The sequence below is a fragment of the Anolis sagrei genome, chromosome 1 (assembly GCF_037176765.1).
Source record: "Anolis sagrei isolate rAnoSag1 chromosome 1, rAnoSag1.mat, whole genome shotgun sequence".
NCBI classification, from domain to species: Eukaryota; Metazoa; Chordata; class Lepidosauria; order Squamata; family Dactyloidae; genus Anolis; species Anolis sagrei.
Window position 1 is genome coordinate 189,583,419 of NC_090021.1, and position 19,352 is coordinate 189,602,770.

Below are 19,352 nucleotides of genomic sequence, written 5' to 3' on the forward strand. Positions count from 1 at the left end.
TGTTAGCTTATGATGATGCCACAAATTTAATAAGGTCTTCATAGGCCTCTTCTACACTGCCATATAATCCAGATTATCAAACCAGATAATCCAGATTATCAAACCAGATAATCCAGATTATCTGCTTTGAACTGGATTTTATGAGTCTATACTGCCAGGTAATCTGGTTCAAAGCTGATATGTGGCAATGTGTAGAAGGAACCTTAATATTTTCTGTCACATAACCTTTTAATGCAAGACTTTTTGTGCTACCATATGCTAGGATCTTTAGGAAGCTAGGTTTAGCTCAGAGGGAAGGTAGAAATATTTTTATCCAGAGCAAAGAGTATGGCTACACTCTGAAACAATGAAATTATATCGTTATGAAGATTTTTTTTAAATGCTACATTTTGTCAGAGCAATTCCACTTTTTGTATCATTAAATATTTGATTTATTTCAGACTTGTGATATTAAAGCTGAAGAAGGAAAACGTTTCTTAACATTGCACAAAGTCAAAGTAGACCAAGCTGGAGAAGTTCTCTATCAGGCACTGAATGCAGTTACTGCAGCTATCCTGACAGTGAAAGGTAATGTATTGTCGAAGGCTTTCATGGCCGGAATTACTCAGTTCTTGTGGGGTTTTTCGGGCTATATGGCCATGTTCTAGAGGCATTTCTCCTGACGTTTCGCCTGCAACTATGGCAAACTTCCTCAGAGGTGAGGTCCTCAGAAGTGAAAGGTAATGTATTGCAAATTTTTTCCCCACTGAATCAAAAGAGAACCACAGGGATACAAGTATATGGATAAACAAAGACTTAAATAGTTTTAAACTATTTAATCAAGGTTGCATAGTGTAGTCTGTGATAAAGTAGATATATATTTACTTCTTCTTCAGTATGTCAAGAGTGAGCAATCGCATACATCAGAAACAAGCCACTAAATCTAGACTAGGCAAGGAAGTCTGAACATACTGATCCAAATACTAATTAAATTCTATGAAATTCAAAACTAAAATTAAATAACATATAATGGCAGAACTTTTAAATGAATTTAAGAAATGCATCTAAAATCTCTTACAGTACTACCTATAGCTAGTTGCCCCACTATACCCTGGAGAATCAATTACAAAGCAGGGAAAACAGTTTTTCCAAATCCAAGACAAAGGGGAATGAAAATTCCTACCCAACCATCAAAGGCTAATGCTTGTATTAACCACCAAGGAGGGTGGGCAAGCCAATGACAGATGGGCAGAGCCGGGTTTTATTTGCTCTCCCACCAGTGAAATCCCGAGACAACACAATATTGTGGGTTAACGATGGGAAACTTTTATTATATGTTACTGTGTGATCTGCCAACCAAATTTAAGGACATGAACATAAACTTGTACATGAACTTGAACTTGAACTTGTTATGTAATAAAACAAGGTAGTGACCATCAGAGGCCAACTCATCCTCAAACAATGGGAGAGACGAGGAATGAGATGTGTGGGGAATGTGCTTCTGCCGACCCTGCCCACCAACAAGTCCAGGCTGGGACAAGTTTATTTGTCTCTCCCTTCATTGTAAGGGAGCAAAGCGCTTTCCCACCCTCATGCTGAGGGCGGGAAATGAAATCTCTTTAACTGTCCCTTTTCTCCCATTCTTCATCATGTCTTGTAGTATCACGATGATCCTAGTCTTCTCTCCTTCCTTCTGGAAGGGCAAATAGTAGTCCCCTCTCTGCACCCACTACTACAAGTGATACAAAAGTAAGGGGATCTTATATTATTACCATTGTGTGCTTAAACAAAATGTTGTCACTTTCATTTGCAGAAATCGAGCTTGACTTTGCTGTGCCTCTGAAAGATGTGACTGTACCAGAGAAGCGGCAGGCCAGGTTTGAATGTGTGCTCACCAGGGAAGCCAATGTCATGTGGTCTAAAGGCACTGACATAATCAAAGTTGGGGAAAAGTTTGACATCATTGCAGATGGAAAGAAACATATTCTCGTCATCAACGATTCCCAGTTTGACGATGAAGGAGAGTACACTGCCGAAGTTGAAGGAAAGAAAACCACAGCAAAACTAATTGTAGAAGGCAAGTTCATTACTAGATAAAGGATCGAGCAAAATTTATAAGAATGGACAATTATTTGTAAATTTCAGTGGCCATGACTGTGGGACATTAATTGTCATTTCCTGATTTCCAGGGGTTAGGCTGAAATTCATCACTCCTCTCAAAGATCAAACAGTGAAGGAAGGAGAAACAGCTCACTTTGAATTTGAACTTTCCCACGATGATATGCCAGTGACCTGGTTCAAAAATGATAAGAAACTCCACACTAGCAGAACAGTTCGCTTTTCTGCGGAAGGGAAGAAACACAAATTAGAAATACAAGAAGTGACCCTTGATGACATCTCTGAGATCAAAGCTCAAGTTAAGGCATTGCACACTGAGGCACACCTGAAGGTTTTAGGTAATATGTCGTCATGTGCTGTGATTATTCCACACTGTATGTATTTCTCTTATTTATCCAGATCTTTTTTTGTGTATTGACTGTAATTTGTGCTTTTTATGTATGTGTTGACATTACTAACCTCTTCAAATTGTAACCACTTCATACCCAACTGATATCTTATAGAAGCTGACCCATATTTCACTGTGAAACTGCAAGACTATACCGCCGTTGAGAAAGATGATGTCATTCTGGAGTGTGAACTTAGCAAAGATGTGCCAGTGAAGTGGTATAAAGATGGTGAGGAACTTGTGGCTTCCAAGAGAATCTCCATAAAGACTGATGGCAAGCGCCGCATATTAAAAATTAAAAAGGTGTCAGATGCTGATAAGGGAAACTATGAATGTAGCTGTGGGACTGACAAGACCAATTCTGAAGTTAAGATTGAGGGTAAGTGATAGTCTGCCTTCAAAAGGATCTGATCAGAACCTTTTACACCCCCCTTAATCAAGGCAGGAAGTCTGAGATGTCTTCCTATACCTTTACTTTCAGCTCGAATGATAAAAATAGAGCGCCCCCTATATGGACAAGAAGTATTTGTTGGAGAAACCGCTCGATTTGAGGTTGAAATCTCAGAGCCTGATGTTCATGCAATTTGGAAGTTAAAAGGAGAAACTTTAACAGCTTCACCTGTAAGTCTCCCCCCCCCCCTTTTTTAACAAAATTTGTTATTATTTTTTACTTTTTAAAATAATTAATAAATAAATCCCCTTTCTAACAAAAAAGCCATAGTACCAATTTAAAAAGCAAAATAAAACTTTCTTATGATATTATAAAAAATCAGTGAGTCATCAAAACAAAATTATTACTTTCTTCCCCCTGTAAAAAAATAAATCAGGATTGTGAAATTATTGAAGATGGCAAGAAACACATTCTGGTCCTTTACAACTGCAAATTGGATATGACCGGAGAAGTGTCTTTCCAGGCCGCAAATGCTAAAAGTGCTGCTAACCTGAAAGTGAAAGGTAGGCTTCAGAAGATGTCCCCATTATATCTATATTGCAAAATTTATTAGTATCTACCAGCAATGAGGATTATAATGATGACAATAATAATAATAGTTGTTGTTGTTGTTGTTGTTACAATCCATAGCTGGTATCACTAACAGAAATCAATTCCTGACACTCTTCATTCCCTGATTTGATTTCAGAACTGCCTCTCATCTTTATAACTCCACTCAGTGATGTCAAAGTCTTTGAGAAGGATGAAGCTAAATTTGAGTGTGAGGTATCAAGGGAACCAAAGAGTTTCCGTTGGTTGAAAGGAACCCAAGAGATCATAGGAGATGAGAAATTTGAAATCAGGCCAGAAGGCACAAAGCATGCCCTGGTCATTAAGTCTGTGGCTTTTGAGGATGAAGTCAAATATATATTTGAGGCTGAAGATAAACACACAAGTGCCAAGCTGATCATTGAAGGTTTGTTTTGTCCCACTTTCATCTTCTGACAGTGTGTTCAGTTTTCAAATTTGTATCATTTCTTTTAACCACAATCAAAATTTAATGGGATACTTTTATGGTTTAGGCATTCGTCTTCAATTTATAACGCCTCTCAAGGATGTAACAGCAAAGGAGCGTGAAACCGCAGAGTTTACTGTTGAGTTGTCCCATGACAACATTCCTGTCATATGGTACAAGAATGACCAACGGCTCCATATAACCAAAGTTGTGACAATGAAGGATGATGGCAAATTCCATACATTGCTGTTTAAAGATCTCAATATTGATGATACTTCTCAGATCAAAGTGGAGGCTATGGGCAAAACATGCGAAGCAAAACTTACTGTTCTTGGTATGTGTGACCTGAGTGATTTACATAACAGATCATACTATATAAAGTCTTTTCCAGGAGTGCAGGCACAACACTGTACAAAATCTGTCCATAAGAACCTCCCTCTCTTCTTTGGGAAGATCTTGATATCTTCTCAGGAGATCCTATTCCAGATACCACTTTTTGGAGGAGGATTAGGGCTTTCTTGCTCATTAAATCTCCTCTCTGCAATCTTTTTGAGCGACAACAAAGATCTTTCCTAATTTGGAAAGCTTCTGCGGATTGACTATTACTGGTTGTTGTGTTTTGTTATATCATTGCCACTCGATCTCTGACTCTTCTGTTATTCCTTCGTTTTGATTTTGGCCTTACTGTTTTACTGTAGATGTCTCTGATCTGTACATTGTTATGACATTTTATGTGACTCGTTCACTGTATGGCCACAATGGCCTACTAATAGGAAAGTAAGCCTTACTGAGTTCAGTAGTGCTTCTTCCTAGGGAAGTGTGCATAGAATTGCACCCTTCAACTTTTTTGTGTTTTAGATACATTTATTAGCCTGAAAATGACCTGCATGAATTAGTTTCCAGTAGATGTATTGGGTTTTCTGTTATGCTGTAAAGAAGTACTTCACATTAATTACTAGATCACAACCCTCCTCTAATAACACAATTGAAGTTTAATTAATTCATCTCCTGTATTTAGCTAGTTATAACTACTTTTAGACTGAAAATAGTATTAAAACTTATTGTCCTTATACTAAAATATACCTAAAATTGAAAAGGAGAAAGCATGGCAGCTTAATATCGGTTGTCCTTTTCTTTCCTGCCACAATTCAATTCCTTACTTACTCTAATAATTAAAGCATCAGACTAAGACTGTCCTTTTCCCCTTTAAAACATCAGAGTGGTTTTTATGTTTTTGTATAGTTCTGGTGTATTTTATTTTGTGCTGCTCTTTGATCCTTGTTCTAGTCTCGTTCCAATTGCAGCAGTATGGTCTTTATGAATTTTGGGTGTCGTATTGTCTCCGTTTGTTTCCGTTGTTGTAAGCCACCACCTTAAAAAATAAACACAAAAGCAGGGTATAAATCTCTTAAATGAGCAGGAAACAAATACATAGCTCATAGCCTGCCATGCTGCTTTCAGTTCTAGAGTTGGAAATTTTTCTAAAAGCAAAGCATCAACTATTTTGGAGAATGACAAGTTGTTAGCCTTGCTTTCAGAAAGCTTTCACTCCTTCAGAAATCAGCCCCTTTATAGGAAGAGGAAGGATAATCCATTAGACTGGCTTGGGTAAGTTGCTACACCTTTTGAGCATATTATAACCCTTGGAATGTCCCATATTCACCTTAACTTGCAGAGGGGGATCCTTATTTTACTGGGAAGCTTCAAGATTACACTGCTGTGGAAAAAGATGAAGTCATTTTACAATGTGAAATTAGCAAAGCAAATGCTCCAGTAAAATGGTTCAAGGACGGACAAGAGCTAACTCCGTCTAAGAATGTTATTATCAAAGCAGATGGCAAAAAGAGAATTCTCATCCTCAAAAAAGCCTTGAAGAAAGACATTGGTCAATATACCTGTGATTGTGGTACTGACCAGACTTCTGCCAAGCTCAACATTGAAGGCAAGTTTATCTTACGGATGTATTCTTGCATGTTAAGTCATCTGGAGGATCTTGCAACTGGAAGGCACGCTATCTATCTATCTATCTATCTATCTATCTATCTCAACAAATATCTTCTTTATCTTAAAATAAATCTTTTCCTGCCAGTCTAGTAATAATAGCTAAAAACTGCTATTATTTTCTTTGCAGATCGTGATATTAAGATCGTGCGTCCTCTATATAGTGTGGAAATATTTGAAACTGAGACTGCCCGTTTTGAGACTGAAATCTCTGAGGAAGATGTTCATGCTAACTGGAAACTGAAAGGGGAGCCCCTTACTCAGACACCTGTAAGCAATAATTCTATACATGAATGAGATTGCTTGTTAAATAAAATGTTCAAAATTTTTTTGGCTTAGATTCAAAGAATCTTGTGTTTGGCACCTTTCTCCTTTTCTCCCCAATTTTCTTCTCATCCGAACCCCATGAGGTTTCAAACGGTTGGTGAAACATACGAAGAAAAGGGGATGCAAATGGGTGTCCAGCAAACTCTTTTGATCCAAACTTCTGGATCTGTGTGTCAAACCCATTTATTTCTTTTCTGTAATAGTTCCTTTAAATTTTAGTGTTAGATGACAGAGTATTTGGAGGTCGGTACTAAAACTATAACTATGCATCACTTTAAAAGAAAACTGCTCATAATAGATTCAAGATAGTACTTCCTGCTTCGCAAATTTAGATTTATAGCTGTTGTTTTGCGTTAAAGAAACAAGAAACTTACCCGGAAATGCAGCAGCTTAAAAATCCATTGGGATTTTGGCCTGCATAAATAGGAGTCTAGTGTCTAGATCCAGGGAAGCCATGCTCCCCTGACTATTTTGCCTTGGTCAGACCACACCTGGAATCACACTGTGTCCAATTCTGGGCACCACAATATTGTTTATTTATCTATTTGCCATATTTGTACTCTGCCCTTCTCTACCCCAGGGGGACTCAAGGTGGCATACAGTGGCACAAACATCGTACCTCAACAACAAATTGAAGGGAGATGTTGACTCTAAGCTGGAATGTGTTCAGAGGAGGGCGACTAAAATGATCAAGGGTCTGGAGAACAAGCCCTATGATGTGTGGCTTAAAGAGCTGGGCATGTTTAGCCTTCAGAAGAGAAGGCTGAGAGGAGACATGATAGCCATGTATAATGTGAAGGGGAGTCATATATGTGAAGGGGAGTCATAGGGAGGAGGGAGCAAGCTTGTTTTCTGCTGCCCTGGAGACTAGGACGCGGAACAATGGCTCCAAACTACAGAAAGGGAGATTCCACCTGAACATTAGGAAGATCTTCCTGACTGTGAGAGCTGTTCAGCAGTGGAATTCTCTGTCCCAGAGTGTGGTGGAAGCTCCTTCTTTGGAGGCTTTTGAACAGAGGCTGGGTGGCCATCTGTTGGGGGTGCTTTGAATGCGATGCTCCTTCTTCTTGGCAGGGGGTTGGACTGGATGGCCCATGAGGTTTCTTCCAACTCTAGGATTCTATGATTCTAAAATAATTTTGGACTGAGATTGCTGATGTATTATTTTGAATTACAGTAAACTCATTTCTACTTGGATATGAAAAAAAAGAGATTAGAGAGAGAGAACATAAGATTAGAGTAATTAGGTGTATTCTATTCAAGGAGATTAAAGGTAGTGCAATAAAACTGTCACCCAATATCTAGCTAATGTATTAAAAGATCAGTTTTGTGTTAAAGATTATTTGGAAAGGAACTAGAGCTTTTTTGGTCTATTTCAAAGAATGTGACATATAGGCCCCTTCTCCACTGCCATATAATTTAAATCATCAAAGCAAATAATCCATATAATCTGCTTTGAACTGGATTATAAGAGTCTACACTGTCATATAATCCAGTTAAAGCAGATAATCTGGATTTTATCTGACAGTGTAGAAGGGGCCATAGTTGCAGAACCCCTGTATGTCAGCATCATCTCTTGAATGGCCAGAGTAATATTTTCATCCAAAATCAGTTCTGAATTGTCACTGTTGTATCTAGATGTTATACATTATTTGGTTTCTTTTGGAAGGATTGTGAGATTAAAGAAGAAGGCAAACGGCACTGTCTTACACTGTACAATGTGCACTTGAACCAAGCTGGAGGTATCGACTTCCAAGCAGCCAATGCCAAATCAGGTGCCCATCTTCGAGTGAAACGTAAGTATCTTTAAAACTTACCTGTGATACGTATTTACATCAAATAAGCATGCCAAAATGAATAATATTAGTGTTACAGTATATCAAATTGTCTGCTGTTTATCTGGAATGTGAATAGGTTGTGGATAAGAAGAAAAATCCATCAGATAAGGTTGAGAGGGCAGAGGTTATGTTTTTCTCCCATAGCATATTATAATAGATTGCTGTGAGTTTTCTGGGCTGTATGGCCATGCTCCAGAAGCATTCTCTCCTGATGTTTTGCCCACATCTATGGCAGGCATCCTCAGAGGTTGTGAGATCTGTAGAGACACAGATACTGCCTCTGCAGTCCTCACAACCTCTGAGGATGCCTGCCACAGATGTGGGCGAAATGTCAGGAAATAACATGGCCATACAGCCCAGAAAACTCACAACAACCCAGTGACTCCAGCCATGACAACCTTTGTCAACACGTATTATAATAGTTGGCCACTTTTAGTATTTATGTATTTATTATGTTTATTTATACCACACTTTTTCTCTCCACAAAGGAGACTCATAGTGTCTTGCAATAAAAACATTTTCCTATTGCTAAAGATTTATGCTTAATTTAATCTGATACTTTTAATTCAATTCGCTTTTCTTTTGTGTTATATCACAGAATACAATAACTAAATTCGAGAAGGAGATTTAATTAGTTCATTAATTCTAATCACTCTAATATGGGGATGGGACACCCAGGATGATTGACATATGACTTTGCATAATCAGGGGGTTATGAAATGTAGATTATTACAAATGAAACTATTTGCTGCTCTTGGCATTTTAGGTTTTGCGAAAGAGCACCCTGCTGACATTTGTGGAAAGTGCGAGTGCCCTGATAGACATGGATACTGTAGAGACAGTTGGCAACCACTTGTCTCAGTATCCAATCGTTGCCCTTGCTATTTTGGAAGGCACATGCCTTATCTAGCAAGCGGCATGCAGGCCTTGGCAACTGGAGAGATGCAGAGCAACTTTCTTGCTGATCTTTTCGTTTCGGAGGATCAAGCTCTGCGAATAGGGAATCTCCAGTGACCAGACCTCCCCTTGAGGTCTGTGGGTCCAAGGGCCCTGGTTTAACCAGGGAATTTAAATAGCCTCAAGGAGAAGCATAATCCCTCTCTTGAGGAAAGGCACTATGGAAATACATAAGAGGTAGAAGTATCTAATCTGAAGATGATTTCTTCTTTTCGCCAAGCTCGCGTCATTGGCCTGCTGAGGCCCCTCAAGGATGTAACTGTGACGGCAGGAGAAACGGCAACCTTTGAATGTGAGCTCTCCTATGAAGGAATTGTAGTGGAGTGGTTCTTGAAAGGACAGAAGTTGGAGCCCAGTGAGAAGGTACAGAAAGCATTCTTTACTCCTCTGTGTTCTGCACCCAATCTTGATGTGTTATTATTTGTTTATTTTGTGTTATATATATATATATATATATATATATATATATATTCATGTTGTGAGCCACCTCAAATCCCTCACGGAGATGGCACAGGGTACAAATAAAATTATTATTATTATTATTATTATTATTATTATTATTATTATTATATGTCTGCCTTTCTCCCCACCCCTTTCCCTCCCCCCCCCAACCTATCTCTAATTTTCCACTTTCCTGCTGAAAGCAGTAAACATATAAGACTAGAAGTAATCTAATAATGGAAATAGTAGACTGAAGCTATAGTCTTCTGTTTATTTCTTATTTTATTTATTTATTTCGAACCCTTTTACCCCGTCCTTCTCAACCCCTGGGGGGGATTCAGGGCGGCTTCCAATTGGCAACAATTCGATGCCGCATAATAAAATACAAAAAACCAATAATTATAATAGTTAAAACATTAAAACAATATACTTACAATCTACTGAATTATTACCAGTCTGGTGACTGGTACACGCATAATAGCTGGGAGGGAGCTTTGAGAACAACGTGAGGCTATTTTTGAGTAGACCTGCTTAGAGTTGCATTGTTTGAGTCTATTCTAACATAGATATTGAAAAGTTTTGTTTTATGTATGAGGCATTAATAGTAGTTGTTAGAAGGTAAAGATCCCAAGATGAGGTTGTAGGGCTTTTGTATGACTGCTCATACAAGTACAGGAAATATCTGGTATTTCTGGCAAAATTTAGGATCGTTTCTTTTTCCTGATTCTTTCTCTCCATTGAATGTAGAGCTAGCACCCAATTCTGCATATAAGGGGATTAAAGGGATTGAAATTCCATTTCAGGCATTTGAGAGAGGACTTCCAGATAACTTTCTGGACAGAAGTGCTCGCTGAGCATTTCTCACTTGCTATTTTTAACCCTTCATCAAGTGTGGTGTTAGCAGTTGTGAACAGCTTGGTATGCAGTTCATTGAACATTTAAAGCCTTTTAACCTTAAGGCATGGATTGCAAGTAAAGCATGGACAGACCTATATTCATTCAAAATATTGTTTGTGCTGGTCTGATCCTATGTTTAGGTAGTTACAATACTGAATTTTTACAAGACTGATACAGAGGAAAAATTGCAAAGGAAAATGCAGATTATTTATTTAAATGAAGGCCTAGTTTCTAAAAGCTTGGTATTTACTACAGTATTTGCAGAGTGATCAAAACATATATTTATTATGGCATATCAAATTTAAAAGGCCAAAGTGTGTTTAATTAAAAAGGTAGTTGAGTGTTACTGTTACTGTGACAAACATTTTTGTGATATTAAAATGAGTCACCTAGGATACACACACACACACACACACATACAGAGACATGGCAGACTTCAGCACACATCTTTCAACCTGCATGTCACGCTATGGTACAAATAAGTCCATTACATGTTGCTCTGCTTTTTCACTGAGATATAATTGACCACACACGTTTTTAATTCCATCAGCCATTAGTTTGGCCATGGGTTGTAGAGTGGGGTCCATTCTCAGGGTGACATGGGGGAACCAATCCACTCATTAATGGGCTAATCCCCACATGTTAACTAACCAGGTAGAAATCTGGTTCTTTTTCTGTTTACATCATTAAGACATCTTCCCTTCCCCAACAGTTTTTTATTTCCTCTCTGCCATCTGTCATGATCTACCTACTCTAACAAGTTATGTGCTAAACTTTGGGAAACTTTTTGGATTGGATGTTTGTGGAGAAGATAGAGCAGCAATTAGAAAGCAGGAAGACTCCAGCATGTACTCAAAATTTCAGGAATCTATACTTGGGAATGAACTATAATTTATATAGGCACACATATGCCAATACAAATACGATAAGGATAAAATAGAGTTGCAGTTTGCTTAATGATCACACCTGTTTTTCTCAATACATTTTTTAAAGATTGTGCCCCGCGCTGAAGGAAGAGTTCATACCATTGTGCTCAGGGATGTGAAATTAACTGATGCTGGAGAAGTCACATTAACAGCAAAGGATTTCAAGACTAAAGCAAATCTCTTTGTTAAAGGTAATAATTTTGGAATATCATCTTGTTCTGGAGTGCAGGGTGTTGATTTGGACCAGGTATAGTGCCTGGGTGAAACAGTATTTTTCAGGCTTATAACACTGAAGGAAAGCATTTCATTCATATTTAATTCCTTAAACAAATATAAGTCATAGCTAGCTCATAAGCCTCCTAATTAAGGGGGGGGGGAGAGAAAGGGTCCTGTAGAGTCTTTACAATTTATATGATTTACTCCTCTCTCCTATCAGAACCACCTGTAGAGTTTACTAAACCTCTTGAGGACCAGACAGTAGAAGAGGAAGCCACTGCAGTACTTGAATGTGAACTTTCCAGAGAAAATGCTCCTGTGAAATGGTTCAAGAATGGTCAGGAAATTCACAAAACAAAGAAATACGACATCATTGCTGAAGGCAGAGTCAGAAAACTTATTATTTATGGTTGCACACTTGACGATGCCAAGACGTATACTTGTGATGCTAAAGATTTCAAGACCTCTTGCTTCTTGAATGTTGAGCGTAAGTATAATCCTAAATTCTTTATTTAAAAAACTAGATGTATGATTGCATTATTCCCTGTAAGGGAGGCAACGCACTAATGCCATATGGGTGAGTCAGTCTGATATAATGTAGTAAATCGAAATCTGACTTATTTTGTGGAACGTTTTATTTCTTTCATCCCCCAAAACAAACTGCAATTTATTTTTATTTAGTTTTGCTGATTGGTGCTTGTCAATAAATAGGAAAGGCTTTCATGATAACCGTTAATTTTAATGCAGTTGTGGACAGTATTTAAGCTTGAAACATATTTATATCATTTCTTTGTAGCACCCCATGTTGAGTTTACCAAGCCTCTTACTGATCTTGAAGTTAAAGAAAAGGAAGTTGCTCGGTTTGAATGTGAAATTTCTCGTCCATCAGTTAAGGTATGTGTAGTTTTTGTTTGTAATGTCTTTCTAATATTTGAACTTCTCATTAGATTTTGTATAGAATCACAGCAATTTAATCAAAGATCACATCCCCTCTCTTCTTTAAGGAGTAAAGTTCTAGCCACTGTTTGTGCAGATCAGTTTAAAGATCAAAAGTTGGGTCTGATCAATGTCAAATCAAACCACACCAAGGCCGCTTTCTGTCATTCTAGCAACTAATTTAAAAACATTTTACACAATGCATGACTACCAGTTAAAATAAAATACTAAAAAAAATATTAGTATTCATGGTTATTATATTTCACTTTGGTTATATATTACAGAACCTTATATAACAGTGGTTCTCAACCTGTGAGTCCCCAGATGTTTCGGCTTTCAACTCCCAGAAATCGTAACAGCTGGTAACTGAGAGTTGTAGGCCAAAACACCTGGGGACCCACAGGTTGAGAATCACTGCTATATGATATATATCAATGTTTATGCAACCATAATATATATCAATGTTTATGCAACCATCATCTATGCAACATTTCTTCTGATGTATTTCTTTGGATTCAATGAATTTGGGAGCATTTGAATGCACAACACAAATAGTTCAAAGCATCCCAGCAACCCAAGAACTCAATGTGTGTGTAATCTTATTGAAATGGCAATAATACTCCCACCAAAGGCGACTTATCATATTTCTTTTCCTTCTCGCAAATTACTCATCTTTGCTATTGGCAGTTAGTTAAAGGTTACATACTCCCAGCAAGTATCTGGCCCCACTCATAGTACAGGACATAGATTGGACTTGGTTTTCTGCCAGGAATGGGAGGAAGGTGGTGGGGTCGAGAATGATGATGAGAAGATTGGGTACGGTTGTTTTTTGTAATAATTGTGCATTGTAATTGCTTATTGGTAATTTATGGATAATGTGTTAAGTCAATTGTTATATGTTGTATGGAACCACTGCTGTTTCTACTGTTTTTACTGTTTGTGAACCGCTGTGAGTCGCCTTCGGGCTTGAGATACAGCGGTATATAAGCAAAGTAAATAAATAAATAAATACTCCATCAGCTGCACAATCGGAGGAACCCTGCTCAAAACGTACTTTTATGTGAGCAGGTCCTAAGTCTGATAGAAATAGATGTAGCAATGCCTGTTTACAAACACATGTTGCCCTTAGCTACATAATACAAAATTGACTGAATTTACATAAAAATAATTTCAAAGTACACATACTGTAAAACTTTTATAATTTGTTGCATGTTCACATGAATTTAGCTACACCCTTTGCAGAATGTAGGTTTATATTTAGCTTAAAGTGTTATTAACTTACGCTATTTTAATGTAGCAAGTACATTAAGATTCAATTCCTCAGATTTTGGTGTGAAATCCTAATGATACTTTGTGTGTGTGCGCACCCTCACATTGTCTGTTGACTTGTGGTGACCCTATAAATGTCATAGGACTAAAAAGACTCAATGGCTATTTTGCCAGTTTCTTCTTATTAAATATAGCCTATAGGATCTGATATTCACCTTCAGTTTCCCATCCAAGCACCAACTGTTGTGCCCCATGAAGACCCTTACTGTTTACCCCCAGTTAAGACCTTTTTAGTTAGAAGGATTAATATTTTATGTACAGTTTCTGAGGGGTAATTAATCATCAAACCAATTTGCTATTTTATCTATGTATTTAAATCATTAGGCATTGTGGTTCAGAGATGGTGTTGAAATACGAAAAGGCAAAAAATATGACATCATTGCTAAAGGTGCCCAAAGAATACTTGTCATCAATAAATGTCTACTTGATGATGAAGCAGAATATGCATGTGAAGCAAAAGGGGCCAGAACCTCGGGCATGCTCACAGTCATAGGTAAAATGAGCTCAAGTTTTCCATTTACTTTATATAAAGTAGCAATAGCTTAATTACAGTTGTACTGAAATGCCGCTATGCTTTTTTGTTTTATAGAGGAGGAAGCTACCTTCACCAAAAATCTTCCTAACGTTGAGGCCAATGAAACAGATACTGTCAAATTGATTTGTGAAGTTTCAAAGCCTGACGCAGAAGTAACTTGGTTCAAAGGAGATGAGGAGTTGCCTGATGGGGGTAGATATGAACAGATTGCCGATGGCCGGAAGAGAATTTTGGTCATCCACAATGCTCGTCTCGATGATGCAGGTGCATACAGCTGCAAGCTTCCAAGCACAAAGACAACTGGGAAACTCAAGGTCCATGGTAAGAAATTTATTTGGTATCTTTCATAAGGAGATGCTGCCATGTGGTATGCATACAATTGAGTAGATATTGATGCTGTCCACTTGATGTTCAGTCAGTTTCTCTGATTAAATAGGAATGGGGCTAACTCAAATCCAAGTTGTCCTCATTTAATTTGGGAGATATTGTGAGGCCACCTGAGTCCCCCCCCTCCCCCGGAGGGGAGCAGTGTATGAGAAGGATAACATACAAATGTACAAAATAAATAAATAATACATATTTGGGTTTTCTGTTAGATAGAGCAATCTGCAGCCTATAAATAACTTTTTTATATGCACATCTTTGTTTCAGAACTTGCCGCAGAATTTATAACCAGACCTCAGAATGCCGAGGTTCTTGAAGGAGAAAAGGCAGAGTTTTCCTGCTCAGTATCCAAAGATGCCTTTGAGGTTCAGTGGCTAAAGGGTGATACCATTCTTGAAGCTGGTGATAAATATGACATCATTTCTGATGGTAAAAAGAGAACCTTGGTTGTTAAAGAATCTGTCCTGGATGATGAAGGGACCTATGCTGCGATGGTTGGTGATGCCAAAGCTAAGGCTCGCTTAAGAGTGATTGGTAAGTTTTCTGAGTTTTTCTCAGTAGATCTGCGGGCATGTAGTTTTTCTTTTCTGCTAAGGCACGCACAAAAAAATTGCCAATAATATGTATCTTCCAATTACAGAAAAACTCAGGATTGTTATTCCACTGAAGGACCAAGAAGTTAGAGAGGGCCAAGAGCTTGTCTTTAACTGCGAAGTTAATACAGAAGGTGCCAAAGCTAAGTGGTACAAAGATGAAGAACCAATCTTTGATAGTGCAAAATATATCATAGTCCATAAGGATCTCATTTACACTCTAAGGGTCAGAGATGCTAATTTGAATGACCAAGCAACCTACACTGCAGCACTAGCAAACCAAAGAGGTGAACATGTGAAGACTTCTGCTACTTTAACTGTACTTGGTAAGTGTTTTGCATTTTTTAAAATAAATGATGCACTCTTTCAGTCACCTACAAATTTCGATTAAGATATAAATCAACCTGTTTGCTAAACTATCTCCTTGCAGAGGAAGACCTTAGAATTGTTGAGCCTCTTGAAGACATTGAAACCATGGAAAAGAAGACTGTCACATTCTGGTGCAAAGTCAACCGCCTTAATGTAACCCTCCAATGGACAAAGAATGGCGAAGAAGTCACCTTTGACCGCCGTGTTTTGTACAAAGTGGACAAATACAAACATTCACTTATCATCAAAAACTGTGGATTTGTAGATGAAGGAGAGTACACTGTCACTGCTGGCCAAGACAAATCTGTGGCAGAGCTTATCATCACTGAGGCACCTACAGATTTCATTGAGCACTTGCAGGACCAGACTGTCACTGAGTTTGACGATGCTGTCTTCAGTTGCCAGCTTTCCAAAGAGAAAGCAAGTGTGAAATGGTACAGAAATGGACGAGAAATCAAAGAGGGCAAAAAGTAAGTGCATTTTTTTTATACTGAGTATATAGGGAACTTAGAACACTGAAATTTGTTTCTAGATTTAATATGTAATCTTCTCCACTCCCATCTATTATAAAGGTACCAGTTTGAAAAGGATGGAAATTTGCACAGGTTAATTATAAAAGACTGCAGGCCGGAGGATGAATGTGAATACTCCTGTGGAGTGGATGACAGGCGATCCAGAGCAAGGCTTTTCGTTGAGGGTAGGTTAACCATTTAGATTTATTTCTCTTTCCAGTTTTCATTGTTCTTGTTTAAATCAAAGAACTCAATCACATAATATTTATTTCTTTATATTTCTACTAGAAATCCCTGTGGAGATCATCAGACCACCACAAGACATGTATGAAGCTCCCAGCTCCGATGTTATCTTCTATGCAGAATTGAATAAAGACAAAGTGGAGGTCAAATGGCTGAGAAACAACATGATTATAGTGCAAGGAGATAAACACCAAATGATGAGTGAAGGAAAGGTTCATAGGCTGCAAGTTTGTGAGATAAAGCCACGTGACCAAGGCGAATATAGATTTATTGCCAAAGACAAAGAAGCTCGAGCTAAGCTAGAACTGGCTGGTAAGCTTTTGAAATGTACTTTAAAATAATAATAAGAGGAAGAGGATATTTATAGGAATATTGGGAAGTTTTCCAATCTTTTTCTCTATGCAAATTCCAGACCTTAAAAGTGGTAATGAAAAATGGTCACAAACAAGGGTATCTAAATTGTGATACATTAATAGTGTCACATACCATTTTTATGGTGTCTAACTCCATTTATATATGTGCAATACGGTATAATGATTTGAGCATTGCCATTCCCACTGTGATGCCTAATCTTAAACATTCCAAAAACCTATTTTGGAAGCCTGCTAATTTCCCAAAGCCAGGTTGGGAGTATCTTCTAATATATATATTTTTCTTGTGTCAGGAGCAACTTGAGAAACTGCAAGGCACTTTTGGTGTGAGAGAATTGGCCATCTGCAAAGATGTTACCCAGAGGATGATGATGATGATGATGATGATAATAATAATAATGGAATAATAATGCAGGAAGGAAGGGAGGGAGGGAAGAAGGTTATGTAACATGTTGCAGCTTCATGTTAAAGTAGTCCTTAGAAGACCTATACTCTACTTCATACTGTAACTTCTGCCTTTTGGAAAATCAGTAACATGTTTGTCCAATGAAGATGAATTATCTAGACATGATGGTTGCAACTACAAGGTCACATAGGTCTCTGTAGTTCAGTGAGGGGTTCATGATACAACCCAGTTGCTAATTGTAATTTTACCCTTTTGAGACATTGCAAAAAATGTTAAATTTCACTGTGGGTTTTTTTTTTTTTTGGTCAAAATATATACTTAATGTACAGTTTGTGAAACACATTTTGAAAATTCCCCTTTTTTCATTGCCATCTTCTCTAGCTCCTCCAAGAATAAAGGCAGCTGATCAGAACCTTGTGGTGGATGTTGGGCAGCCATTGACCATGGTTGTTCCATATGATGCCTATCCACGTGCAGAAGCAGAGTGGTTTAAGGAAGATGAAGCCTTGCCCACTCAGACTGTTGACACAACTCCTGAGAGTACTACATTCAGAATTTATGAAGCAAAGCCATCCCACAGAGGAAGTTACAAAATTGTACTTAAAAATAAACATGGCCAAGCTGAAGCACACATCAATGTTCAAGTTATTGGTAAGCTCATCACTGCCTGTAATTTTGTCTTTCATGAATGTTTCTTTGATTTCATGTTATTGATGACAACAGGTAGTAACCAAGATGCCTGTATGTTAACATAGAAAGAAAGGGAAAGCTCTAGTACAAAGGTAGAATAGAACTAGGAACTAATAAGAGCTAAACCATTTATCTAATTAAAAGATTACTGTCTGTATCAGATCCAAAGCATATTTTCATGTAAGTAAATGTTTTTTCCTTTTAATTCCAGATGTTCCTGGCCCAGTAAGAAACTTGGAAGTCACTGAGACCTTTGACGGTGAAGTTAGCCTTGCCTGGGAGGAACCAGAAAGTGATGGTGGTAGTAAAATCACTGGGTATGTTGTTGAAAGGCGTGACATCAAGCGTAAGACCTGGATTTTAGCAACTGATCGTGCCGATAGTTGTGAATACACAGTGTCTGGCCTTCAAAGGGGAGGAGTTGAGTACCTCTTCCGTGTGAGTGCGAAAAACAGAGTTGGCACTGGTGAACCAGTTGAAACCGACAAACCTGTTGAAGCAAAGAGCCGATTTGGTAAGAGTCCATTCAAATTCCTTGGGAAAAGTAGACTTAGGTTCTTTGGAAAAAGAGCAACATAATCCTTAATTCTCTCTCTCTCTTTCTCTACTTTGCAGAGGTTCCAGGTCCTCCTCTCAATGTACAAGTTGTCGATGTGAACAGATCAGGTGCAACTCTTACTTGGGAACCACCTGATTACGATGGAGGCTCTCCAATTACAGGCTATGTTGTTGAACTGCGTGACAGAGCTTCAATCAAGTGGGAGCCAGCCATGACCACAGGAGCACATGAATTATCTGCGACATTGACCGATGTGGTGGAAAACAAAGAATACTTTTTCAGAATCAGAGCCCAAAACCAGGTTGGCGTTGGCAAACCTAGTGCTTCTACACATGCAGTGAAGATAATGGATCCAATTGGTTAGTATGCAAGTAGTAATATGTGCAACTTTCCCTGTAACCTTTTGAAAATAGTATTTATTTACAAAATAGGAGCCCAGAAAAGACATAACTAATGAGAAAAAGAAAGACTGGAGTATCTGAGCAAGACTTAGCTGGCCCTTTCTACAGTGCCATATAATCCAGATGGTCAAAGCAGATAATCCACATTATCTGCTTTGAACTGGATTATATGAATCTACAATGCCATATAATCCCATTCAAAGCAGATAATTTGAATTTTGCATGGTAGTGTAGATTATACATGGCAAGGGCCAGTGTTTTTTATTTAATGTCTCAAAAATTCTGAAAAATGTAATGTCAGAAAGTGAGAATGTTGCCATATGTTCTATAAAAAGGGGGCAATGTTTTAGATTATCTCCGTGCTCAGTAATATCATATTATTATCCACTATTAGAAAATTACAGTCAGAAATTAGGAACACTTAAGAGTTTACAGACCCACAAAGATTGGACTTTTCATGAATAGTCAAACTTTTCATGAGTAGTCAAACC

The 19,352-nt window shown here is 38.0% G+C and overlaps 1 protein-coding gene across 1 annotated transcript in view; it reads left to right on the forward strand.

The window, feature by feature from the left end:
• TTN (titin) overlaps nt 1–19,352 on the forward strand; it is a 303,381-nt gene that overhangs the window by 184,610 nt on the left and 99,419 nt on the right. The window contains exons 180-204 of the mRNA XM_067471246.1: nt 441–567; nt 1,793–2,056; nt 2,169–2,435; nt 2,601–2,864; nt 2,967–3,106; nt 3,313–3,439; nt 3,625–3,891; nt 3,998–4,264; nt 5,606–5,872; nt 6,062–6,201; nt 7,928–8,054; nt 9,274–9,416; nt 11,385–11,508; nt 11,754–12,020; nt 12,330–12,427; nt 14,123–14,291; nt 14,388–14,654; nt 14,985–15,251; nt 15,358–15,636; nt 15,741–16,149; nt 16,252–16,376; nt 16,480–16,746; nt 17,593–17,862; nt 18,113–18,415; nt 18,517–18,819. Coding sequence (XP_067327347.1) covers nt 441–567; nt 1,793–2,056; nt 2,169–2,435; nt 2,601–2,864; nt 2,967–3,106; nt 3,313–3,439; nt 3,625–3,891; nt 3,998–4,264; nt 5,606–5,872; nt 6,062–6,201; nt 7,928–8,054; nt 9,274–9,416; nt 11,385–11,508; nt 11,754–12,020; nt 12,330–12,427; nt 14,123–14,291; nt 14,388–14,654; nt 14,985–15,251; nt 15,358–15,636; nt 15,741–16,149; nt 16,252–16,376; nt 16,480–16,746; nt 17,593–17,862; nt 18,113–18,415; nt 18,517–18,819 — 5,548 coding nt within the window. The remainder of the gene's footprint in view (nt 1–440; nt 568–1,792; nt 2,057–2,168; nt 2,436–2,600; nt 2,865–2,966; nt 3,107–3,312; nt 3,440–3,624; nt 3,892–3,997; nt 4,265–5,605; nt 5,873–6,061; nt 6,202–7,927; nt 8,055–9,273; nt 9,417–11,384; nt 11,509–11,753; nt 12,021–12,329; nt 12,428–14,122; nt 14,292–14,387; nt 14,655–14,984; nt 15,252–15,357; nt 15,637–15,740; nt 16,150–16,251; nt 16,377–16,479; nt 16,747–17,592; nt 17,863–18,112; nt 18,416–18,516; nt 18,820–19,352) is intronic.